The sequence below is a fragment of the Hypanus sabinus genome, chromosome 22 (genome assembly GCF_030144855.1).
Source record: "Hypanus sabinus isolate sHypSab1 chromosome 22, sHypSab1.hap1, whole genome shotgun sequence".
Lineage (NCBI taxonomy): Eukaryota > Metazoa > Chordata > Chondrichthyes > Myliobatiformes > Dasyatidae > Hypanus > Hypanus sabinus.
The window spans coordinates 23,458,812-23,486,674 of record NC_082727.1 but is presented as its reverse complement, the minus strand read 5'-3'; the positions used below and the strand labels follow the sequence as shown (position 1 = coordinate 23,486,674).

The following is a 27,863-nucleotide window of genomic DNA, read 5'->3' as shown; positions in this document are numbered from 1 at the left end:
CTGTCTTTAGAGTGAAGTAAAGCAGGAAATGGGGCAGCAGCATTATGAGGGAGAATTAATGTGGCTAAGTACAGTGGAGGTTCAGATGTGTATCTTAAATTTGTTTAGTGACAAAGATGATTGATAGAGCTGCGACAGTGAATGTTGTCTACATGGACTTTGGTAAAGCTGGTCCAGAAGATGAAGCGGGAGTTGGTAAAAATATATCAAAAATGGCTTGATTGTAGAAGACAAGGTAGTGGTAGGTTGGCATCTTCTCTGCCTGGAAGTCCTGTACCTTTGGTGTTGTGCAAGGCTGGATGCTGGGATCCTTGTCTTTAAAATGTGTGGTTGACATAGCTGGAGGTATGGTGGTCTATTGAGTTTAAGTTTGCAGAGAACATGAAAGCTGGTGGACTTGTGGATGGTGAGGACGGTTGTTGAAGGATGTATCATTGGGAAATAGGGGTGGAGAAATGGCAGATGGAGTTTAATCCAGACAAGTGCAAGGTGTTGTATTTTTGGAGGTCATATTCGCCATCGTCAGTTGTGGCGCGAGTGTAAAGGTAGGAAAGTCATGCAGTAATTGTATAAAACTTTGCGGAGGCCATACTTGGAGCATTGTATACAGTTCTAGCTGCCATTTTATAGGAAGGATGTGGAGGCTTTGGAGAAGATGCAGAAGAGATTTACTGGGATATACCCTGAAATGTGGCTATAGGGGGGGGGGGGGGTTGGACAGACTTCAGCTGCTTCCTCTGGAGCATTGGAGGGTGAGGGGACTCCTGGTGGAAGTATATAAAATTGTGAAAAGTGCAGACAGGGTAGGTAGTTTTTCTCCCCAAGATGGAAATGTCAAATTCTAGTGGGTATAGCAGTACGATGAGTGAGATAAAGTTGAAAGGACATTTGAGAGGCAAGGTTTTTATTTAACAGAGGTAACAAGAGGAGGTATCATGCCTCTCTCAGATAGACACAGGGACAAGCAGGGAATAGAACAACACAGGCCATGTACCAGCAGATGAGATTAGTTTGATTTGACCTTATGGTCGGCATAGACATCGCGGGCCGAAGGGCCTGTTCTGACGTTGCTCTATGCTATGTTCCATGCCACAGTTTCCAGAAGTTTCCACAAATATGATGGTGCTTTTAGTTGCTGGGTAAATGTTGTACTGGATACCAGGGAGCCCCCTTTTACTCTTTCAATAAAGCCTTAGAGTTTTATTACATCCTAGAGAACATCAAGTTTCATCTGAAAAGCAACGTTCTGACCCTGCAGTACTTCCTCGACACTGCACTAAAAATGTCATCGCAGATTTCTGTGGAGTCTCCAAAGTGAAACTTGAACCCATAACCTTTGGGCAGAGAAGATTGACCTTTAGACTGTAGAACCAAATATCTTGCCTTGCTTTGTGCGTTTGCACACAAAGTGTTGTAGAACTCGGGTTAGAAACATATCCGTTCTTGTAATCAGCCTTTGGCTTGGGATTAAACGTCTGAAAAGAAAGCTCTTGCATTGAAAAGGTGGAGCTGGTTTTAGTTCAAATTCTCAAATAACAGGCCCTAATGGCAAAGACAAAATATTGAACACAATGCTTCCTGTCTTGGTTCTGTGGAATTATCATCTGTAAAAGACAGTCCTGAGTACTGCAGGTTAAGAACAATAGTTTGTCTGTGTATAAATTCCTTGAGCGATGAAATAGTTGCTTAGATTATCCATGATCCCTGTTCATGGTCAAGATAAACTAAGCAGGGTTTTCTTTCTGTACCTTCAGCGTGACATTGGGATTGTGATTTAGCTCGAGTACAGACTAGACAGTTTAACCGCGACCCCCCCCCCCTTTGTTGTGGAACAGAGTTTATCCTGAACCCCAACAATGTTGGTACCAGTCATCTGAGTTCATTTCTGTGGGTGTGGACTCTGGGACTGTGTGGGTTTCTTGCAAGTTCTCCAGTTTCCTCCCGCACTAGCTGGCCACAGTAAGTTACCCCAAGTATTAAAAAGATGGTGGATCCTGGGGAAGTTTGGAGTGACGGGAGAATAAAATAGGTTTGGTGTAGGATTAACGAAAGTAGGTGCTTGATCAGCATGGATCCTGTGGACTGATGAGTCTCTCTTTATGCTGGAAGCATCTCTGATTCAATTTCTATCTCTAGTTGCTATCCTTTGATCCTCTATCAGGAGAGGGGGGGATAGTAATTATTCCTTGTGAATGACTGGGAAAGGTTGAATAGGTTAGGACTTTATTCCCTGGAGAATGAGAGGAGATTTGATAGAGGTGTACACAGTTATGAGGGGTATAGATAGGGTAAATGCAAGCAGGCCTTTTCCACTGATGTTGGGTGAGACCAGAGATAGTCATCATAAGTGTGAGATATTTAAGGAGAACTTGAGGGGGAACTACTTCTGTCAGAGGGTGGTGAGTGTGTGGAATGAGCTGCCAGCGGAAGTAGTGGATCCGGGTTCGATTTCAACATGTAAGAGAAATTTGGACATGTACATGGATGGGAGGGGTGTAGAGGAGTATGGTCTGGTGCAGGTAGATGGGAATAGGCAGAATAACAGTTTAGCATGGATTAGATGGGCTGAAGGGCCTTTTTTGTATTGTTGTGCTCTATGCCAAAATGATCAGCTACTTCAGTGAGAGAAGATTGTTGGAACCTGCCTTAGTGAGATCCAAGCTCATTAGACAGTACCTTGGATCAGGTGAACGTGCAAAAATGTAAATTAGGAGTAGGCCACTCAGCCCACTAACCCTGCTGTGCACATCATGCGGATCAGAATGTAATCTGAACTCGCCATCCCTGCCTTTTGTTCCATTGTTTACCAAATCTTCATCAATGACAACCTTAGGAAAATATTCAGACTTGGCTTGCACCACCAAGACTCAATTATTTGAAGGGGAAAATATCACCTTTTATTTCTGTTTTAGGAGGGTGCACCAGGTTTTTAAATACAGACCTCTAGAGCTGGATTCTCTGACTGGAGGAAACACCTTCTCACATCCATCCTGTTGAAATCTCTCAGGACCCTATGAACCTAGTTGGTTATCTACTCTTATTTTTATCAAACTTCAGCAGATACTAGCCTAGCCAGTCCAGCCTTTCCCTCTGAGATACTCTACTCATTACTGATGTAAATCCAGTAAATCTTCATTGAATCACACCTAAAGCACAAACATCCTTCTGCAGACAGATAACAATGCACACGACTCTAAATGAGTTCTCTGCAGTGCTTGTATAATTGAAGCAGAATTTCTCTACATCTGTATCCAATTCTCCTTGTGATAACCAGTGACATTGTTACCTTCCTACCTGCTCACCATTCCTACATGAATCATAAACACCAGATCCCACTGCATGTGAGAACCCAGCAACTTCTCACCCTTTAGAAAATAAGCTTCTGGCCAATATGGACAGTTCCTCATTTTCCCACATTTGCCCACCCGCATCCTGTAAGATCCATCTATAGCCTCCTTATGTGCTCCTCGTAACTCACTTTCATATCTTTCTTTGTGTGCCTAGCAAATTTAGCAACCATTCCTTTGGCGTGTTCATCCAAAATATTTATATGAACTGTGATAAACTGATCTGCTATCACTAATCCAGGTGACGCACCACCTGTTACTTTTTCACTCACAAAAGACCAATGGATACCAAATGTTTTCTATTAGCTGGACAATCTTCTCTGCAATAGATTACTCCCTCCACTTGATCTCTTATTTTCTGCAATAACCTAATTGGAGATGCAGTCATCTTGTAGTATAATATAGTGTAGTATAATCCTTATACACAACACATGTTACTTCTTTGAGGTTATTTCCCAAACTAAAATGGATATTGATGGAGTGGGAGCACTGCCTGTATCCATCTATAATCTGGAATAAATCTTTGGCGCAGCACTGTTCCACTCATATATTCTTTACTTTTAACTGTTTGCTACCAGTTTCTCAGTTCCGATAAATATACATGTAAAATGGAAATACTTATTTCTTATGTACAAGAGATTCTGCAGATGATGGAAATCCAGAGCAACACACACAAAACGCTGGAGAAACTCAGCAGGCCAGGCAGCATCCATAGAAACGAACAAGCAGTCGACATTTCGGACCGAGATCGTTCTTCAAGATTTATTTTTTACAATGACTTTCTCCTCTCTGCAATACCTAATCCCCTCTCTTTCCCAGCCCGCAGTGAAGTTGTTGATGCTGTGGCTTGAGTTGGACACCAACTTTACCAAACCAGGTCTTCTTTTCAAATCCAGGACAAGCTGGTGGAATGTATAAGTTGTCTAGCTGTATGAATGCAATCTGGTCTGGACATACACCTTCCTAGTCCATACTTTGCCCAGAAGACTGTAGATCAATGGTATGTAGCAACATTTTTCAGAGATAATCGACTCTCCAACATTAGGAATTTAACATTAATGTCATGCTAATTGCTTCAAACAAACCCATGAAAAATATCTTAGAAGCTCTAAAGCAATTGTAAGGCTTCTCTCCATTTATTCAAATATATTTGGCTACTTATTAAAAGAGTGAAGCTAGGAGATCATATGCTAAAATCTCCAGGAACACATCCACTTAGAATTGGCAGCCTTAGAGCTATGGAAGATTGTTAATCTGAGTGAGAATGTGGATTGCTCACTGCCTGATCTGCAGTACATCTGGTTCTGGGGCCAGAAATGGAAGGTGTGATGATTGTTCTGTAGAACCAACAGCCCCATCACAGTGACTAAAACAAAAATGACTGCTGATGCTGTCCAGATCAGGGCTGAGGTTCCTCTGCTGCAGATGCTGGTTCATTAGTGTCACCACCCCTGCTACACAAGAGACCTCAGGCCCTTTCTTAATTGCCATTTGGCTATTAACTTCAATCACAACCCTGCTTAGGATACACACTGCTCACATTAATATGGCTCCCTGCAGGATGTGCTTTTTAATAGCAGTTACAAAACCATTGCCTGATATCAATCAGTGTTTCACCTTTGGCGTCACTGCTACTGAGGTGCCTCTTGGAGACTTTGTGCTATTCAGTGAATCAGAAGGTTTCTCCCTCTGCAAGTATTTTCAGAGTTATGTGACACTGAGGTCAGAGTCAAATTATATTTCATCAGGAGATCTGATTTGTCAACTAAAACACTTGAAAACTTCTACAGATGTACTGTGGAGAGCATTCTGACAGGCTGCATCACTATCCAGTTTGGGGGGGGGGGGGGGTTACTGTACAGGATTTGTTAGTAGCAGAGATTTGGGTACTAGCCTCCATAGTATCCAAGGCATCTTCAATGAGTGTTGCCTCAGAAAAGTGTCTTCCACCATCAAGGATCCCCACCACCCAGGACTTGTTCCAGGAAGCCTGAAGGCACACACACGGCGATTCCGGGACAGCTTCTTCCCCTCTGCCATTCGATTTCTGAATGGACATCGAACCTCACTACTTTTTAAAATAATTTCTGTGTTTGCACTACAAGTCTTAATTTAACTAATTAATATACATCTATACACTTACTGTAATTTATTTACTTACTCATTCTATATTATCATGTATTTAATTCTACTGTTGCCGTAAAGTTAATAAATTTCATGACATATGCCAGTGATATTAAATCTGATTCTGATCAGGTTTATTATCTCTGCCATACTGTATGTTGTGAAATCTGTTTTGCAACAGTAGTACAGAGCAATACACTAATACATTACTATCAGTTACAATAAGAAATAAGTAGTGCAGAATGTGAGGTCGTGTTCATGATCTGTTCAGAACTCTGTTGCTAAAACATTCAGTGGGTATCTTCAGACTCCTGTACCTCCTCCCTGATGGTAGTAATGAGAAGAGGGCATGTTCTGGATGGCGATGGTGAAGGCTGAGGTCCGTTCTGTCTTCGTGCCTGGTTTGTATCGACTCTTCACATTGTTGTTGAGCACTGTGGCCTCTCGTGGTGTTGAAGTTTTGGCAGCTTTCTTTCCTAGATTGCACTTTTCCAGAAACAGCAATTTGATCCCAAAAGGCAGGAATTCACGCCTGATTTCACGAACAGTAGCCAACTGCTGCCTGGTGTTCTAGCTCCATATGCCCTACCAGACAAGCAGCAGCTCTCTGAGAGGGCAAATGTGAAGAGTTGTTTCAGAGTGTTTTGTTGCCTCTTCAATTGTGTTATTACTAAATAATGTTTTGGAAAATAATGATGTGTGCTTTACATTTCCCTGAATGTTGTTTGGTCAATTGTAAAAATGCTGAGGAAGTGATCTTAATAAAGTCAGTTGCTGTCTCTGCAGGAGCCATCCTGTCTGCAGTGTTAATACACTTTGATGGAATTTACAGTGAACTACATGCATTCAATGAATGGTTCTCTTTTCCTGCTGAACACTGGACACAGGGAAATGTGGAACATATGTGAGTCTGAAGCCTCATCTCCATTAGTTCTTGGAGAAATGCACGCAATGGATTCCAGCAATATAAACCGGGGACCTTTGGGCTTCTTCTGATGAGCTTGACTGCACACTTACAATATCAGAGACACAGGGCTCCTGTGCATTTGAATTGAACTGGAGTTGCCTCTGACCTCAACAAGCTGAGTTTGTTCATGGTTGCCATGGTATTTGCTTTTATTTCCGACCTCGCATGACAAAGGTAACATTTTTCTCATGGAACATGGGTAAAACATTAAAAGCTTAAATTGAGGTCATGTCTTGTTTTGAATGAATGGTTGTGGCTGAGCAAGTTGAGTACTCACTTGGGAGGATAATGGTACGTCTTTTCCTTCAGCTTTGTTACTGGGTCATAAAAGTGTGTTTCCACATCTTTGACAATTTGATAACACTAAAGGAATGGAAGAATTTCCCTGTCCTTGCGTGTACATTGTCATCTGATTGTAGGACCTGTAATCTCATCTCAGAATCAGAATTGGGTTTATTATCACTGTCTTCCATAATATGAAATTTGTTTCAGAATCAGATTTAATATCATTGGTATATGTCATGAGATTTGTTAACTTTACTGGAGCAGTACAATGCAATACATGATAAATAAATATAGAGATAAATTGAATTACAGTAAGTATATATGTGTTGGCACGTGGCCAAATAGTTAAGGCGTTTGTCTAGTTATCTGAAGGTTGCTAGTTCGAACCTTGGCTGAGGCTGCGTGTGTGTCCTTGAGCAAGGCACTTAACACACATTGCTCTGCGATGACACCAGTGCCAAGCTGTGTGGGTCCTAATGCCCTTCCCTTGGACAACATCGGTGGTATGGAGAGGGGAGACTTGCAACTTGGGCAAGTGCCGGTCTTCCATAAAAAAAACCTTGCCCAGGCTTGCGCCCTGAAACTTTCCAAGGTGCAAATCCATGGTCTATCGAGACTAACGGAGGACTACCTACCTATATAGTCTATTAAACAGTTAAGTTAAAATAAGTAGTGCAAAAATAAAACAAATAAAAAAGTAATGAGGTAGTGCTCCTGGGTTCAATGTCCATTTAGAAACTGGATTCCAGCAGCAGTACAAAGTCATAAAATGACTATAAATTACAAAATAAATAGTGCAAAAAATAGGAACAATGAAACAGCATTCAAGAAAATGGATTTATGAGGGGAAGATGTTTCTGAATTATTGAGTGTGCACCTTTAGGCTCCTGTACCTCATCTCCAATGGTAACAACAAGATAAAGGCATGCCCTGGATGGCGAGAGTCTTTAATAACAGATGCTGCCTTCTCGGGGCACCATATTTTGAAGATATCCTCGAAGATGGGGAGTGTTGTGTCCATGGCAGAGCTGGTTGAACCTGAAGCCCTCCACAGCTTCTTGTAGTCCTGTGCATTGGAAGCTAAATACCAGGCTGTGATACAACCAGTTAGAATACTCTCCAGCATGTATCTGAAGAAATTTGCAAGTGTCTTTTTTTTGCATGGATGGGTAAATGGAGAGAGGTAAAATAGAAAGATGATCCAGTATCATGGATGGATGACTTACAATAAAAAGGATCATTACTGGTACAGAGAAAGTAAGCAAGCAGAGATTGTAGGATTTGATAGTGAGTCTAGAAGACTGCAATGTGCCCAGGTGATGAGGTGTATTGGACCTGTTATAACATAGAATTAAAGTGCCATGCAACTTTGCAGTTGCTTTTGCAGACTGAACACAAGTAGTTCAAAAAGCAGAGCCAGTCTGTAGCTGGCTGCGCTGTGTAGGGGAGACTATATTGTGAACACCAAATGCAACCAAAAGACATTTTGGTTCATAAAACACAGAACAGTACAGCACAGGACCATGCCCCACAATGCTGTGCTGAACTAATTAAACTCGTAATTAAGCTAATCCCTTCTGTCTACATAATATCCATATCCCTCCATTGCCTGTCTGACACCTCTATCAGATCTCCCTCCACTAGCATCCTGGCAGTGCAATGCATTCCAGGCACTCAACTCTCTCTGTGTATACAAAAAAACCTTATCCTGCAAACCTCTCTTAACTCACGCCTCTCACCTTAGATGTATGCCTTCTAGTATTAGGCATTTTGACCCTGAGAGAAACTACCAGTTGTCTATCTATGCCTCTTGTAAACTTAAAACTTCTATCAGATCTCCCCTCAGCCTCTGCCACTCCAGAGAACACAAACCAAGTCTGGGGCAACCAGAGCTGATTGCAATACTCCAGATGTTTTATAAAGCTGCAACATAACTTCATGACTCAGTTCCTTGACTAATAAAGGCAAGCATCTCACATGCTTTCTTTACCAACCTGTCAACCTGTGATAGCACTTTCAAGGAGCCATCAGCCCTTTTAAGAGTCTTTCCATTAACAGTGTACTGTCCCTTTAAATATGATCTACCAGCAAGCAGCAAGGAATCATAGAATAGAGTCATAGAACACTACAGTACAGTAACAGGCCCTTTGGCCCATCTAATCCATGTTGAAGTATTAATCTGCCTAGTCCCATTGACCTGGACTCGGACCATAGCCCTCCATACCCCTCCTATCCAAGTACCTTTCCAAAACAGAGTCATAAACACTTCACATTTGGCCGGGTTAAGCCCCGTCTGCCATTTCAATGGCCACACCTGCAACTGATCTACATCCCACTATCTTCCGGCAATATTCTATGCTATCCACAACACTACCATTCTTTGTATCACCTGCAAAGTATTAACCCACCTATCCCCACATTTTCATCCATTGTTTAGCAGAAATCCCTGCAGGACTCGACTAGTCATGGACCTCCAGCTGGAATAAGACCCATCAGCCATTATCTTCTGTCTCTGATGGACAAACCAATTCCAAATAGCCAAGTCACCGTGGATCCCATGTATCTTGATCCTTATGAAGGATCCTGCTCCCTAGATATTTGGAAAGGCAGAGGTGAATGGAGAGGTGTTACGTTTGCTGTGGCTGCAAGGAAATTGCCAAAGATCAAGTCTGAGCTGTGAAGGGTGGGTATGAGCTGAAACACAATCTAGAAGTGTTCAGAAATTTCATACATTACAATCGTTAACGCTGTAACACACACAAAATGCTGGAAGTCTCAACAGGCCAGGGAGCAACTATGGAAAAGAGTAAACAGTCAATGTTTTGGGCCGAGACCCTTCACCAACGTGCCTCGTTGTGACACGTGGTCATGAAAAATATGGCAGAAACGTCACCAGCAGCACCCCAGCACTGCGTTCACGGGTTTGACTTGCTCCTTCAGTTATTTATCATGTTTGAATTTCAAGGGTTTGCAGGTTTTGAAAGGCTGTTGCTTCTTGCTTCAATAGAATATTCAACTTGATGGATGCAGACTGATTGAAAACAAAAACGTAAAAATGGTTTGGCTTGGAAGGGACAGTCTCATTCCCCACCCAATATTTTTGTTGATTGGATCTCACCATTCCTATTAGTATTTGGTCAAAATTTGATTTTTCTATGAAGTTGAAAATGAAAGCACTTTGTCACATATTGCTGGGGTTTGGTGAAGTAAACGCGAGACCTTTGAGCAGACCCTGGGACTGAGCACTTGTAAAAGGTGCTCATTAAAGCAGCATTAGTGAATGCAGGCAGTCATTAAGCCAAAGTCAAAAGGGGAGCAGAGATCATTAACTAATAGAAGCCAGATGCAGACACTTGCAGGAGTTTGATCGATTAATCCTGCATCTCTTTTTTGTGCTGTTTTTTTCCTCATGGGTGGGGGTGACTGAATGTACTGTAGGATCAGTTTATTTCTCTTCTGTGATCTGAGAAATAATATGTTGACTCAGTTGTAATTTAATGCGCAATATAAAAACAACCACATTGTAATTCTGTTCTGTACGACCAAGAATGCTGGACAGATTCCAGTTTATCCATTTACCCGTTCTGTTTACTTCCTGGTTCCATGTGTATTCTAAAAGTGCTCTGTGGCTGTTGAGCAATGACAACATTGCTTGAAAGGACTATCTTAAGTTGACACTCTCTATCCTGGATTCACGTCCTCGAAGTGCAGACCTTGACACTTCAGTTCAATGCATCCCTCTCTTCTCATCTAATGGTACTGACTCAGACATGTTAATGGCTACAGGTATGATGCAGGGAGATGGTGCTATTGTTTTAAGGCAACAGAAGAAAAATCTGTGTGATAGGCAGCTTTATATTGATTGTGAACAAATTATCGGGCACATTTCTGATAGACAACATAAATTATCGTTTGGAGAAGCACAGATTAAACGTTGGTTGTGATTATGGATTTTTTAAGAACTTGTTAAAATACACAGGCACAGCATATATAGTACATCACAAAGAGGAAGAAGTTTTCTAAAAGAAAGATGACATAACTGTGACTACCAAGAGAAGTCAAAGCCAACATAAAAGCCAAAGAGAAGGCAAAATGATAGAGCAAAAAATAGTGGGAATTTAGAGGATTAGGAACCTTTTTAGGAGGATTAGGATTAGGCTCCACAGGGGACTGTCCTGTTTCCCTTTCTCTTCACCATCTACACCTCAGACTTCAACTACAACACTGAGTCTTGCCATCTTCAGAAGTTTTCTGATGACTCTGCCATAGTTGGATGCATCAGCTACGGTGGGAAACTTTGTCACATGGTGTGAGCAGAATCATCTGCAGTTTAATATGAAAAAGACTAAGGAGCTGGTGGTGGACCTGAGGAGGGCTAAGGCACTGTTTCCATCCAAGGGGTCAGTGTGGACATAGTGGAGGATTGCATATACCTGGGGATACGAGTGGACAATAAATTGGACTGGTCAAAGAACACTGAGGCTGTCTACAAGAAGGGTCAGAGCCGTTTCTATTTCCTGAGGAGACTGAGGTCATTTAACATCTGCCGGACGATGCTGAGGATGTTCTACAAGGCTATGGTGGCCAGTGCTATCATGTTTGCTGTTGTGTGCTGGGGCAGCAGGCTGAGGGTAGCAGACACCAACAGAATCAACAAACTCATTCGTAAGGCCAGTGATGTTGTGGGGGTGGAACTGGACTCTCTGATGGTGGTGTCTGAAAAGAGGATGCTGTCCAAGTTGCATGCCATCTTGGACAATGACTCCCATCCACTCCATAATGTACTGGTTAGGCACAGGAGTACATTCAGCCAGAGACTCATTCCACTGAGATGTAACACTGAGCATCATAGGAAGTCATTCCTGCCTGTGGCCATCAAACTTTACAACTCCTCCCTAGGAGTGTCAGACACCCTGAGCCAATAGGCTGGTCCTGGACTATATTTCCACTTGCCATGATTAACTTATTATTATTTAATTATTTATGGTTTTATATTGCTATATTTCTTCACTATTCTTGGTTGGTGCGGCTGTAACAAAACACAATTTCCCTTGGGATCAATTAAGTATGTCTGTCTGTCTGTCTTTTAAAAACCAATGGAAGGGAACTAAAAAAGTCATTAAGAAGGTAAAGATGGAATAGAAAAGTAAGCTATTAAAGAGGATACCAAAGGTTTCTTCAGATACATAATGTGTAAAAGAGAGGCAAGAGTGGATATTGGACCAGAGAAAAGATGCTGGAGAGGTAGTAACGGGGACAAAGAAATAGCGGATGAGCTGAGTAAGTATTTTGCATTAGTTTTCATTGTGGAAGACACTAGCAGTATGGTGGAAGTTCCAGGTGATGGAAGAAGTTCCATCTTCGCCATGAAGATGGTGAAGTTACCATTACTAGAAAGAAAATTCTTGGGAAACTGAAGGGTCTGAAGGTAAATAAGTCACCTAGACCAGATGGTGTACACCCCAGAATTCTGAAAGGGATGGCTGAAGAGATTGTTAAGGCATTAGTAATGATCTTTCAAGAATCACTAGATTCTGAAATGGTTGCAGAAGACTGGAAAATTGCAAATGTCAGTCCACTCTTCAAGAAGGGAGAGAAGTAGTAGAAAGGAAACTATAGGCCAGTTAGTCTGACCTCAGTGGTTGGGAAGATGTTGGTAAGATAGGCTGTAATCACAATGGTTTGTTCAAGAGAAAATCTTGCCTGACAAATTTGTTGGAATTCTTTGAAGAAATAACAAGCAGAATAGACAAAGGAGAATTGGTTAATGTTGTGTACTTATATTTTCTTAAAGTCTTGGACAAGGTGCCACAGATGAGGCTGCTTAACAAACTACAAGCCCATGGTATTACAGGAAATATTCTAGCACGGATAAAGCAATGGCTGATTGGCAGGAGGCAAAGAGTTGGAATAAAGGGTATCTTTTCTGACTGGCTGCTGTTGACTAGTGGTGTTCCACAGGGGTCTGTGTTGGGACTGATTCTTTTTACAGTATATGTCAGTGATTTGGATGATAGAATTGATGGATTTTTTGCAAAGTTTGCAGACGATATGAAGATAGGTGGAGGGGCAGGTAGTCTTGAGGAACTACAAAGGCTACAGAAGGGCTTAGACAGAGGAGAATGGCAAAGAAATGGCAGATGGAATACAGTGTTGGGAAGTATATGGCCATGCACTTTGGCAGAAGAAATGGAAGGGTTGACTATTTTCTAAATGGAGAGAAAATACAAAAAACTGAGGTGCAAATGGACTTGGGAGTCCTTGCGCAGGATTCCCTAAAGGTTAATTTGCAGGTTGAGCCTGTAGTGAGGAAGGCAAATGCAATGTTAGCATTTATTTCAAGAGCACTAGAATATAAAAGCAAAGACATAATGTTGAAACTTTATAAAGGGCAGTGTGGTCTCATCTGGAGTACTGTGAGCAGTTCTGGGCCTCTTATATTAGAAAGGATGTGCTGAAACTTGAGAGGGTTCAGAGGAGGTTCAAGAAAATGATTCCAGGATTGAATGTCTCATCATATGAAGTGTGTTTGATGGCTCTGGGCCTGTATTCACTAGAATTCAGGAGAAGGAGGGGTGATCTCATTGAAACCTATTAGATGGTGAAAGGCCTTGACAGAGTAGATGTGGAGAAGGTGTTCTCTATGGTGGGAGTCTAACCAGAGGACACAACCTCAGAGTAGACTTGAGTCCTCTGGGAAGGAATTTCTTTAGCTAGAGAGTGGTAAATCTGTGGAATTCTTTGCCACAAGCAGCTTTGGAGGCCATGTCTTTATGTATGTTTAAGGCAGTTGATAAATTCTTGATTGGTCAGGGAATGAAGGGATATGAGGAGGAGATTTGTCATGGTCCGGATCGGTTCCCCTTTAAATTTAGTTAGGTTGCGATCCGGACCATTGACGCCTTGTTCCCTTTTAATTTCGTTTCACGTGTCCCTTGAGCTTGGCAATCAAGGTAATCTACCCTCGACCCGGATCGGCAGCTTATAAGCCCTTGGCTTGAGCCATTTGGCGCAAGAGTGTTAAAGAAGCCTTCGCAAGTCGCTGCCACCGCTACGACAAGCCAGAGTGATCCAGCCCGCATCAGAGTACCAGCAATTCGCCTTCCATCGCCAGAGTGGGTCCGGGCAAGGTCAATCTACCAGGGGTGAGTGGAAGGCAGAGTCCTCACTCGACGTTTATGCCCCTTGTCTGTGTCTACCCCCAAGGAAGAGCCCCGGCTCGATGCCTGAGCTGAAGGCGGAGTCCCGGCTCGATGTCATGCCCAGTGTCTGTGTCTACCCCCTGAAGAAGAGTCCTGGCTCGGTGTCTGAGTGGAAGGCAGAGTCCTGACTCGATGTTCCTGCCCGTTGTCTATGTCTACCCTTTGAAGAAGTCCCGGCTCGGTGCCTGAGTGGAAGGTGGAGTCCTGACTCGATATTCCTACTCGTTGCCTCAGTTAGGGAGGTCCAGCCAGACTGCTGCTGCCTGGCGGGGTTCTGCCCCTTCCTACCCATTGCCTCCGTCGGGCAGGTCCGGCCAGACTGCCACTGCCCGGCGGGTTTCTGCCCCTTCCTACCCGTTGCCTCCATTGGGCAGGTCCGGCTGAACTGCCACTGCCCGGCAGGGTTCCCCCCTTTCTACCCGTTGCTCCCCAAGGGCTGTGCTGGTCCCAATCCCCAGGGTCCAAGTCCAAGGTCCGTGGCTGTCCATGCTCCCCCTGTCCAAGGTCCGCGGCTGTCAATGTTCCCCCGTCCAAGTCCTGCGTGTGGGTCCTCTCCCAGCACCCTTGTCCCCACCTCATGACAAGATTGGGGCTGAGAGGAAAATTGGATCAGCCATGATGAAATGGCGGAGCAGACTTGATGGGCAAAATGGTCCAATCCTGCTCCTATATCATGGTCTCTGACAGGGTTCAGTCTATTCACACCTCTCATCTAAAGGTACTGCTGTCACTGAGATACCACCTGTCACCTCTCCTGAACCTGTTAGCTCCAAGGGTACAGTTCTGTGGACCCCTGGCCCTCCACACAAAGATTCTGATTCAGTCTGAAGTACAGTTCACCATCACCTCTCCCCTTTATGGTGGCTCCTAACTCACTGGGTTGCAGTTCCATGGTGCTCACTCGTCTCCGGAGGGTGCTGACTCTCAATGGCCGTCTTCAGCTCTTTGCCCTGTCCCGAAATTGCTGGACTCTGATTCGGAATGGATTACTAATGTATGGACCCCTCTGCTAAAGGTGCTGACTTGAGTATAGGCTACTGATTCGACTTGGCTGTCCTGAGGGAGCTGAGTTCAACTCCAAGTTTAATTGTCATTTACCATACACATGAATACAGTTGGCCCTCTTTATCCATGGGTTCCGCATCCGCGGATTCAACCAACCACGGATCAGGAAAACCCAGAAGTTCTCTCTCCAGAAGTTAAGCATGTACAGACTATTTTTTCTTGTCATTATTCTCTGAACAGTACATTATGAGAACTGTTTATATAGCATTTACATTGTATTAGGTATTATAAATAATCTAGAGATGATTTAAAAGTACAGGCGGTCCCGGGTTATGAACGAGTTCCACTCCTGAGTCCATCTTTAAGTCAGATTTGAAGTCGGAACAGGTACATCCGGTGTTATTTGGCGTCAGTTAGTCAAATGTTTTTCTTAGTATATAGTACATATTTTACCTTTCTATGCATATAAAACACTTAAGAAACGTATGTATTTCAATAATTAAACCACTGTTGCTTGGTAATAATTGTAGCTTTCATCAGGTCAGGGCCTTTCACATGCTCCATTAAAATGGAGACTGTAGCCTAATGCTTTTCCAATGACTGATGGTGTTTCACCTCTTTCCGATCGCTTTATTACTTCCACTTTATTTTCAACTGTGATCGTTATTATTTTCGTGAACAGAAACACTGCCAATTCAGAGCTGCCCTGCCTGGTCCTAATATCCACTGCACTGAGAGGTTAAATAAGGTTCGGGGTTCCACTGGGTCCTAAAGACCACCGCACTGAGACCGGTTAAATAGGGGATTTGAGCATCCGCGTTTTTTGGTATCCGCGGGGGGTTCTGGAAATCAATCCCCCGCGGATAAGGGCCAACTGTACAGCCAAATGAAACAGTGTTCCTTCAGCATCAAGGTGCAAAACAAAGTACCAACAGTCACACATAGTGCACGCTCAAGTAGTTAGGATAGCAGAAAAACATACTGTCACACAAAAAAAATGTATAGACCAAGTCCCTGAGTGTCATGGCCCGTAGGTTGATTGTACATGGGACGTTGTCCTGGAGCCACGTTTCTGCAAGAAACGTTCAATGGATCTTTTTCCAGATAACTCCACCTCCCCACCATACATTGCCACTGATTATAGTTCGAGGGAGAACCCCTCCTTTCCTGGAAATGCTGACTTTCAAATGGGGTAAGGTGAAAATTACCTCTCCATTCTCTCTGCTAGCACTTTTACAGAGTACACTTCCAGTGACCCTCTGTCATTGTATAGAATGCTCACAGTCACTGGGGTGCGATTCCATTGGCTCCTTTTCCCTACTCTACTGAAATCAGTTTGTGTTACTGATCTCCCCTCTGCACAGGATGCTAGCTGTCACCGGGGTCCGATTCCATTGGCCCCTTTTCCATACTCCGCTGAAATCAGCTCAAGCCACTGAGAGCAGTCAGGTGTGCCCATGCAGAGTTTCTATTAGTGTTTGATGGTATACATCAGTGTGCTGTACTATGGATTGTGTTCAAGCACAGCATTAATCAGCCTATTTCAGGGTGTGAAGATAAGGGTGTAACCTCCAAACCAGGGTGTAAAGCACAGTAGTACACATGACACACATAACATACAAGAATTTATGAAGATAAGGTTAAAATCTACAGATGAATCACACATAAGTAACAAACTAAACTGCATTAATATTAAATATTGTAAGGTACAGAACAGATTAACCAGTGACACTTCAAATATGATGCGGCCGGGAGTTCAGAAGCCTAACGGCTTGGGTGAAGAAACTGTTTTTTATCCTGACCTTGTTTTTATGCTTCGTAGTCCCTGCCCGATGGTTGAAAGTCAAAGAGGATGCTAGATGGGTGGGAGGGATCCTTAATAATACTGAGGGCCCTGCATACACAACACTCCTGATAAATGCCCCCAGTGGATGGTAGGGAGACCCCTATGATAATCTCAGTTGTTCTCACAGTCCTTTGTAGGGACTTCCAGACTGATGCTCTACTGCTCCCAGACCAGATGGAGTTGCAACTTCTCAGGGTGCTCTGAATGTGCTCCTGTAAAACTCTTATTTAAATATAGACACACACATATTTCACGACATATGTCAGTGATATTCAACCTGATTCTGATACATTAGAGACACTTAAGAATCTCCTATATAGACGCATAGAAGATGGAAAAAATGGAGAGCTAAGTGGGAGGAAAGGGTTAGATTGATCTTAGAGTGGGTTCTAAGGTCAGCACAACATCATGGACGGAAGGGTCTGTACTGTACCGTAGAGTTCTATGTAGATTTTAAATACTTACATGTTTTGTCAATTACATTTTCAATTAATGTTTTCAGAAAACCCAGGGCTTCATTGGCAAAGGCAAAAGAAAAACAACAGGCTTGGAATGTGGCCTGGGAAAATCTTTCCGAGTTGTTTATTGAGTCCAACCACTCCTTGCTTTTCAAACACAGATTCTGAGCTCATTCTGTTTATACGCCAACATTTCAAAAGCAAGTGACTATTGATTCCAAACAATACCTGAACAGGTACCAGTCTAGAAATCAGCCTTTCCCACACTACTACCTTGAATGGAGGAATCAGGCAATGTGTTCTCAGATTTCACGTATTTTGATGGAGACATTGGGTTGTATTCTGTGTAATAAATGGTTCATGTAGAGAGACAGTGGATCCTTGCTTGAAGATGGTGTGCGGCGTTTTCAAATTTGTTGTTTTTGCATTCTGAGTTTTAGTTTAGTAAATCATAACTGAGCACTTTAAACCATTAACACCAAATAAAAACAACATTAACAAACTATAGAAAATCTGCAGATGCTGGAACGAACACGAACACACACACACTGACTGTACTCTTTTCCTAGATGCTGCCTGCCTGCTGAATTCCTCCAGCACTTTGTGTGTGTTGCAAAAAAAAACAACATTCACTGTTTAGCACTTAAAACATGCTAATTTATGTAAGAAATCACTTTTATTGGGTGCTCTTTTACTGCTTTAAAATGGGGTCACAATTCATAAACACAAGGGTTTCTGCAGCTACTGGAAACCCAGAGCAACACAAGATACTGGAGGAACTCAGTAGATCAGGCAGCTGATGCACCATCAATAACTCTCGGAGATGTGAGTTAAGGTAGGCTTTTATTGGCTGGAAGAAAGCACAAGCAGCAAGCAACCACCACACAACATCTTGGAGACTGAGGAAGGAGCAGGGCCTCCAATCGCCTTTATACAGGGGTCTGTGGGAGGAGCCACAGGAGCAGTCACCAGGGGGGACGTGTCCAGACAAATATATGTAGTTCACCACAGCAGCATCTATAGAAATTAATTAACAGTCGACATTTTGGGCCAAGACCCTGATCTGCTGAGTTCCTCCAGCATTTTGTGTGTGTTCCTCATAATTCAAAATGCTTGATTTTAATCATTATGCATTAAAGTAGCCACTTCACCCACATCCAGCTCTGATTCTGTTCAGAACTGCTCATACCCCTGTGGAGGTTAAACTGGGTAGCTTTGCCGTTGTGTCTACAATGAGTCCCCTACTTTGGATATGGCTTCTGGTCTTGGCACTGCACCATTAGTTGTCACTGTTTAAATCGGTGAGGTGAAGATGATGGGCCAAGAAGGATTTCTTGGAAATCAGGCAGTGAGTTGGTGGTTCAGCAAGACCTGCTATTTAAAAAATTTAGGGCAGGTTTTATTTTTTACATCAGAATGTTGTAAGTCTTTGGAACTCTGGTGAAAGCAGAGTCTTTGCAAATGTTTAAGGTGACTACAACTTAAGACAAAAAACAACAGTGGATCAGACTTTCCCTCCGAGTTTTTCTGCAACATGCTGATCCCATCTGGACTTCAGCAGCACATTTCTGCCCTCTCTGCTCACCCCTGTCCATCATTTGTAGTCCAAATATTCAACAATCTCCACTCTGAATATACTCAATGACTCCATCTCTGCAGTTTCCCAAGGTAGAGTATTCAACTCTCCAAGGCAAGAAATTCCACCTCACCTCCATTAAATGAAAAAGCTCTTGTTCTTGATAATCCTCCACCACCAACACTACAGGAAGCATCTACACCATTATCAAACCACCAAGTACTCATTTACACCAATCCCTTTTACTAGCACTTTTTTCATAACCTACCATGTCTTTCTGATTCAAGTGCTATGCCAGATTCTTAAATCATTTGGGAGCAGCCTTTCATGTGAGATCTTATTAAAAACCTGTGGAAGTCCATGTGGACTATGTGAATTGTAATGTTCTCATTGATATATTTTATTACTTTAAATAAACATAAATTAATCGGACAGGCTCTCCCACCAAAAAAACCTCTGCTGACTTTCCGTGATAAGTCCCTGCCTTTCTAAGTATGGATTAATCCTGTCCACTGAATAGTGTCCAACAGCTTCCCTAATTGGACTCAATGACCTATAAGAACCCTTCTGCTCTGTAGTTACCCTGCTAAACTTCTTGAATAAAGATACAGCATCTACCAGTGAAGTTTTAAAAATTGCTGTCAATGCCCCTGCAGTCTCGTCTCTTACATCCCATTGCAGCTTGAGATGCATCTCATCACCTTTAAGCTTTATAATAAGAAAACAATATTTCCTCCAATTTAATTAGAACATCCTCTAGATTAATATCACTGCTTCTCCCCCCCTCCCCATGTAATCTGCAACTACAATGTTTTTCTCTTTGGTAAATACAGATCTAAGGCCTCATTCATATCCTCTTGATCCACACCAGCTTCCTGTTAAGTCCCTAATGGGCCCCTCTCCTTCCCTGGTTACCATATTGAGCTTACTATACTTAAAAAATGCCTTGCAATTTTCCTCAAGATCCCCGAGCATTCATCCAATCAGTCCCATTCAGAAACTTGTATGTTTCAATAGAATTATTCTCCACAGTTACAGACCCAACCTGTTCAGGCTTTCTTATGTCAACCCATTCATTTCAGGGATCCAACAGGTGAACTTTCTCTCTTGTGCTTCCGGTGAAAGGATATTCTCAAGTATGAAGACCAAAACCTGCATACAGCACTCCAAGGTGCATTTCATCTGGTGCCTTGTAACTTTTCATTAAACCTTTCCTGCTTTTATAGTCCGTAGTCTTTGCAACAAATGTCAGCATTACATCAGCCTTCCTTGTATGCGGGCAGCGTAATGCTATTACAACACCAGGCGTAAGATTGGGCTTCAATTCTGGCTGCTGCTGTAAGGAGTTTGTACCTTCTCCCTGTGACCACATGGGTTTCCTCCTGGTGCTCGGGTTTCCTCCCACAATCCATAGACATACAGTGAGGATAAGTGAGTTGCAGGCGTGCTTTGTCAGCGCCAGAAACGCGGCGATGCTTGTGGGCTGCCCAGCACAATCGACGCAGATTTGACTTGACTCAAACAACGCATTTCACTGTATGTCTCTGTACATGTGACAAATAAAACTTACCTATTTGTTTACTTGATGTATCTGCATGCCAGCCCTTTGTGTTTCATTCACTAGGGCACCCAGACACTAGTGGCAGGGTGGAGATACATCTCTACCAAAGGAGGTGTAAGGCACTCCTTCCCTCTCCTAGCCTACAGGTCATCAGCCCTGGGCAAGGTGTAGCACCTTGTTGTGGAGCAGGGAGGGATTAATGTTATGTGGAGCCTTGGGAGCAGTTGGAGGATTGTTGTATGAGCAGCAGGTGCATATCACAAGCTCTGGTTAGGCAAACAATCTCTGAAGAGTTTTGATAATGGCTGGGGTCACCCATCTTGTAAAGACACTGCCTAGAAGAAGGCAATGGCAAACCACTTCTGTGGAAAAATTTGCCAAGAACAATCAAGGTCAAAGACCATGATCGCCCATGTCATACAACACGGCACAAAATGTAAAATAATGAGGGGCTAGATATAGCAGATAGGAAGGTCCCATTTTGATAAAGAATCAAAAGACACAGCAGGCATTTAAAATAATTGGTAGTACTATTAGAAAGGAGACAAAGAAAAAAGTATTTAAACTGGAACTCACTGCTTGAAAGGGCGAAGGTAGCAGAAGTCCTCGTCACATTGAAACTTTATTTGGATAGGTCAGGGATAGATGTGACCCAATGGACCATGAATCATGTTCTGGAAGGTGTGATTTAGCTGGCTGACTCCTGTTCAACCAACACAACTACAGTGGCCTCCTTTTATGTTGTAAATTAGGGTGTTAGGGTGGCACGCTGTGTAGCAGTTAGTGTAACATTTTACAGCGTCAGTGACCTGGGTTCAATTCCTGCTGCTGTCTGTAGGGAGTTTATGTTCTCCCCGTGACTGCATGGGTTTCCTCCGGATGCTGTGGTTTCCTCCCACATTCATATTTTTTTCTTTCTCTCTCCCCCTCTCTCTCTCTTTCACACACACACACACACACACACACCCTTTAGTTTGGGAAGGAAGAATCTTGCCTTTTTTAAATAACTTTAAACTTTAACCTTTCGTTGTAGGTGATGTGTCTCCAATACCAATGATGCCGATTGCTCAGTCGCAGTTTGTGCCCCTGACAGAAGTTCTTTGCTGCGTTATTTCTGAGATGAACGAGAGTCATGTTACAGTGACTCAGGAAGCCTTGATGGATTATTTGGTCCAATGCTATCCAGGTAATTGTAAGCAATGCTATTTATTATCTGACATCTCAAATTTCATGCACTTTGATTAACCTTTCACTTTCCAAGCTGGACTTCTACCACTCTTTAACAACCATTATTCTGCAGGATGACCTTCTGCATTTCAAGGAGCCTCGTCTCCCTTCACTGCTCTTTGGACCTCCTTCACTCAATGTGTTAATTGTCTGACAGATAGCATCACCTTTCCAGGAAATCTAGCTGTGCTCCTTTCCCTTTGATACTTTCTATACCATGAAAGCCTTCCAGGGTGTTGGGGATTCACACATCTATGACTTACAGTGATGAACATCACTGGGAAGCTCTAGATCTAGGAAGCCCCTAGATCAGGGGTCAGCAACCTTTACCACTGAAAGAGCCACTTGGACCCGTTTCCCACAGAAAAGAAAACACTGGGAGCCGCAAAACCCGTTTGACATTTAAAATGAAATAACACTGCATACAACGTTTTTTTTGCCTTTATGCTATGTATAAACAAACTATAATGTGTTGCATTTATGAAATTGATGAACTCCTGCAGAGAAAACGAAATTACATTTCTGCATGCAACAAAAACATTTTGAACTCCGAAAAAAAGACGTTGGGTTGAAGGTTACTTTTAAGTAAAATACTCAATGTCTATTTGAGTCCTTCTTGTATTTATGAAAAACGCTGAACTTAAATTTTCCGCCAGCAGCAAACCAAAAATAACGTCAGCCAGCTGTCAACCTGAAAAATAAAAGGACTATTTCAATGAACAATGAAAAAATATGAATATACGTAAAACAATAGGCAATTAAAATATTTATCATACTTGGTTAATTGGATTTCTGCTCCTGGACCTCAGCGCACAGCATCTGCACATCAGGGCTGTATGACGTCACCTTCATCTTTACACAGGATCGCAAGCTGTTATCTGTGAGGCATGCGTGATGTTTGTTTTTAATAAAGTTCATGTTAGAGAACATCTGCTCACATACATATGTGGATCCAAAGATCGACAGGACTCCAAGCGCATACCTTTTAATGTTTACATAAATGTCAGGGATAGCATTCCATGTTTCGAACACAAGTTTGTCTGGTTTTGAGAGGTTTTCAATATCACTCCATTTGTGATTCTGAGCAAGAACGGCCTTCTGACGGGCAACATCTTCAAGGTCTGCTGTCAAGCGTCTAAACTTGGACACCCATATGTCTTTGTCGGCTATGTCGGCCAGTTCCATCTCAAGATCAGGTTTACTCACACCTGCCAATGCAGTCGTATTCAGCAGAGATGAATCGATGCTTAGGGGAGTGACCGGGAAGGATAATGTGTTTTTTTCCTCTCTGAACTCACAGAAGCGTTTCCCAAACGATGTTTGCATTGCGATGATTGCAGAATGTAAATACTCCGAATTTATCATGTGACCTTGTTTGAACTCTCTCAAATTGGGGAAGTGAGACAAAGTGCCTTTCTGTCAATCTCTGGCAAGCACTGTCAACTTGCGCTCGAATGCCAAAACATCCTCCAACATGTGTAGGGCTGTACGTCCTTTCCCCTGAAGAGCTGTGTTCAGCGTGTTCAGGTGCGCTGTCATGTCTACCATGAAGTGTAGCTTTTCCAGCCCTTTGCTGCCCAGGAAAGTTTTCACTTCTTCCAGACACGCGACAATGCGTTTCAGCACCTCCCCTCTGGACAGCCACCGGACTTTGTTGTGCAGCAGGAGATCAGAATATGCGCTTTCCAGCTCGTCCAGTAACTAACGGAATTGACGGTGATTTAAACTTTTTGCCATTATTTTATTGACAATCTGAATGACAACATCCATTACTTCTGTGCATTCCGGAGGAAATGTTTGAGCGCACAGTGCCTCTTGGTGCAAGATGCAGTGAAAAATCAGCAGCTTTCTGTCCAGCGACTTCTGCAGTAAAGCCACAAATCCCTTGTGCGTTCCCGTCATATTCGGTGCCCCATCAGTAGCTACTGACACCAGGTAGGTAGTCTTTATTCTTTTGGCTCTTAAACAATTCAAGACAGCCTCACAGATGTCCTCCCCCCGTGTTTGGTCTTTTAGAGGTATCAACTCAATCAGTTCTTCCTGTGGCCCGGCAGAGTTTACATACCGGCAGAACAGCGCTATTTGTTCAATATCACCTTTGTCTTTAGACTCGTCACAGGCAATCGAGTAGGCCACAGCTGAATTGATGCCTTTAATTTGCTGTCTTGTGATGTCTTCTGCCATTTTTATGGTTCTGTCTTTGACAGTCTTTGCAGAGAGGGGCATATCCCTGATTTTCTGCACAATTTCACTCTTGTTTTTAAAGTCCGTGAATAGATGTTCTGAAATCTTAATGAAAGATTCTTTTATATATTCACCATCTGTAAACTGCTTCCCGTGCCTGACTATTTCCTGAGCGGTAATATAACTAGCATATGTCATTGGTTTTCCAGACTTCATCCATTGCTTGAAATGATTTTTGCTCAGAGCAACCTTCCGCATCAGTTCCGAAACGGCTTTTTTTCTCTCATCTCCATCCGGATATTTTTGAGCAAAGGCTGCGTGTTTATTCTGGAAATGCCTTGCAACATTTGACTTTTTGTTGTTTGCTAGTTTCTCATTGCATATTAAGCATACCGGTAAACCAGTCTCGTCAACAGTGAAAGCAAATGAATCTGTCCACGTATCATTAAACGTTCTGTTTTCTTCAGTCACTTTTCTTTTTTTAGAATTCTCCATAGTTGGCCTACCTTGGATCGAAAAATTAAAGAAATCGCGCACTGACGGGTGTCAGGTATTGGCAGTGGTGACGTATATTAATAGCGATAAAAACACGTTGTAGCGGTGTGCTCACGCAGTCAGTAAACTGCAGTCGAATAACTTTATTCGAACTAAACAGCCTTGCTTTTAAGCCTCCCTCAACCTGGCCCCCATGGGCGCGGATGCTGCAAAAGACACGTACTCACAAACCCCCGTAGGCTATCTCCCTTAGCCTGAACGCTGGCTAATTGTGAGCCGGTTCCAATGTGCCAGGAAATGGGTCACCACAACGTCTTATTTAGATTGTACAAGATCACCATAATCTTCAAATTTAGAATTACATTTCAAAAACTAACAAACTAACATAAAATACATTTTAATTAAATACTGACCAATTATTTCCCAAAGCAACAGGGACCCGCAGCACAGAGGTAAAAGAGCCGCATGTGGCTCCAGAGCCGCATGTGGCTCCGGAGCCGCGGGTTGCCGACCCCCGCCCTAGATCTAGAGCTCCTGATGTCCCCTGTTGAACTCCTGGCCTTCTTTTTTTCCCCTAGTCTCTTTTTTAGATCTCTCCTCTGCCCACTTCTTCACCCTTTGCTCCTCCTCAGCTACACACTCTCCCTTCTCCCTTGTCCTATTGTCATAGGACAATAGCCGTTGTCCTACAAACCAAGTCAATGAATACGTTCATTCTCCTTGCAGGTATAGCATCACCTTCCCAGGAAATCCTTCATAATGCTCTGGGCACTCTGATCCGGGACAGGAAGATTTATCACACTGAGGAAGGCTACTTCATCGTCACCTCACATACTTACTTCATTACCGGGAACGCGGGGAAGCAGAACCGCCCCTGGATGCTGAGTGGGAACCACGCACCCTCGCTGCCTCCTGTCACCTACCTGGTGAGTGTGGAGAGCTGTGAGAACACACCGAGGGGGAAAGGCCTCCCTGGAACGGCTCTCTGCGATTCCTGCTGCTGTTTCAATGCACAGCTGGACGCCCAAGACAAGGGGATCTGCAGGGAGCCCAAGCCCTCAGTCCAACACCGGGCTACCTCCACGGCAACGGGCCACCAGGGTACTGAACCAAGCAGGTCCAAAGAGAAAGGAAATCCCATCCGAAAGTTTGGACTTGGGCTGTTCCGCCGTAACACAAAGAAGGAAAGTCCTAAGAGAGAGTATGGGACCTTCTCAGCCCAATTCCCCCCAGAGGAGTGGCCTGTTATTGATGAGAACAGCCTAGGGGACATTCCTCGAGATGTCGAGCTCCAAATCATCAAACGCATCAACCCCGGGCTCACGGTGGACAACCTCATCAGGCACACTCTGCTGATGAAGAAGCTGGCAAGGGAGAACCCCGCGGCATGCCGCGGCAGCTCAGCAGAGTGGCTGGCCCATAAGCAGAGGCATCGCTCGAGGGGCAGCCCCCGTAAGGTGCTGGCCGGAGGGCAGCAGCGAGTCAGGTCGGCTCGGCTAAAGCGCAGGGAGTCACTTCAGACCCACTCTGTGGAGGGTCTGTCCAGGCTTGCAGGGGGGCCCGGCGCAAAGGAATCACTCAAGGCCAGAAGGAGCAAGAAGGAGCAGTCCTGGGAGCAAAGCGCACAGGTCGACACTCCAACTGCACACGTCCACAAGAGAAGAATTGACAATCCTTTCTCCAGGTTGCCTCCCAGGGACCCCTCAGGCAAACAGCATGGCTCTCAGAACCCCCGGCTCAAGAACACGAGGATGGAGAGGCGCAGCAGGGCAGCACGGGTGTCTCAGTGTCTCAACCCAACCGGAGTGAAGGGTGCTGACCCACTGGGGGAGGGTTCTCAGGGGATCATTAAACCTGGCGGTAGCTGCTGCCTCCCTTCAGCAGAGGAGAACTCGACAGGCCATCCAGAGAAGGAGCACAGGCGGCTGGGTTACACGCGCCCTGGGCTCCTAGCAGACTGCCAACCCCAGAATTGCCCGAGGAAGGTCAAGATACCTGTGGTGCCCAAGGTGAATCACCAGTCGAAACACTGCCGTCCTGCCCAAAGTTCAGGATCAATCCACCTCGAGCAGGAGCAAGCCCGGCAGGAGGTGAACCACATTGACGGCCCTCTCCCCTGTAGTTGGCAGGAAAACCCTACAGCGTCTGGCCTCTGTGCAGCAGGGAGCTCTGGGAGTGTGGAGAGAGCTCTGCCTCATCGATCGAGCACACAGTTGGTTTCCCAAGGGCAAGTCAGTGAGGAGGATGCCGAGGCAGCCATCGTGCCGGAGGCTGGTGGGGACCAAGAGCAGAGTGAGACCTTTACTGATAACGATGAGACTCTGTACCAGGGAGAGCTGGATGAAGATGATGCTTGCAGTTCACTTTACCTCAATGACGATGATAATGAAATCACACAGCTCTCCAGCCCTCCCCTTGCCCTCAGCTTTGTTAGTCAAACAGAACTAGAAGGTTCATCAGCCGGGCTGTCCAATGAGAACTGGGCTTTGACCAGGATCCTGCTGGACGAACCACAAACTGCAAATGCTAAGTTCTGCACACAGCAACCAACAGGCTGGCTGGAAGGGAGTAATGGGAGCCTAGGACCATCCAAGCCCTGGTCTGAGGATGAGCCCTACGCACAAATACACAAACATGGGTTAACGTCACAGCTGGGGTATGACCACCTGGAGGAAACGGAGCATCCGGGTGGGCACAGAGACCTGACAAGCAGTGTGTTTAATTACTGTGATGTGGCAGCTGCCGACTCTGAACCAGAGACACTTCCTAACCCTCCCCGTGACGGTGATGGAAACCCAGATGGCCGCAAGCTCTGGGCAGTCCATCGGGGAATAAAAGCCCAGCTGAGAACCATGGACCCTGACATGGAGTTTGCTCCCCATTCACATGATGTTGCCTTATCACAAACAAGTCAAGAGGAGCACAGTCACCTAGAGACACTGGAGAATAAAAGCATTACCGGCGACAGTGGCATCGATTCACCTCGGTCAGTATCTTAGACATTTTCACTGGGCTTGGGGTCAAAGAGTCAGTCAGGTTCAGACAGATCTTACCAGGGTCGGAGATGGAGAGGTCGAGAGATCGATTTATTTAGCTCTGAGCTGCTTGGAAACTCTACCCAGGGTTGGGGGAGGGAGCTCAGTGATGCCAAAGAGTTTTGATATTGTGTGTTTAAAATTACATTTTACACGAGACATTGAAACATTTAATTAAACACATTAAAAATGTTTATATTGGCCAAATAATTCCCGAGAATTTTAAAGATACAGATTTGATTGTCTCTAACTTGTGTTGCCTGCTACTGTCTGAAGTGGTGGCTTGCGTGATCTTGCCTTAAAGTGGCTGGGGTACTGGATTATCCCTGGGCCATGGATTTACTGCCAGACTCACTAACAACCAATCTCAGGCCAACAGGCACCAAGTATGAGTTGTGAGTACGTCCAAAACTCAAGGCAGTTTGTCTTTGTACTCATAGAATGAAATGAAATAGGAAGTCAAGCTGCTAAAATTCATTAGATGTACAGTCCAGGACAGGCGATCAAATAGGTGGGAGAAGACAGAGGAGAAATGTTGCAATCCAACAGCA

General features: G+C 44.0%; 1 protein-coding gene across 2 annotated transcripts in view; it reads left to right on the top strand.

The window, feature by feature from the left end:
• Positions 1 to 27,863, top strand: part of stox1 (storkhead box 1) — a 41,986-nt gene that overhangs the window by 7,409 nt on the left and 6,714 nt on the right. For both annotated transcript variants that reach the window (XM_059947308.1, XM_059947307.1), the window contains exons 2-3: positions 21,405 to 21,557; positions 25,004 to 27,263. In XM_059947308.1, the coding sequence (XP_059803291.1) occupies positions 21,405 to 21,557; positions 25,004 to 27,263 (2,413 nt within the window). The remainder of the gene's footprint in view (positions 1 to 21,404; positions 21,558 to 25,003; positions 27,264 to 27,863) is intronic.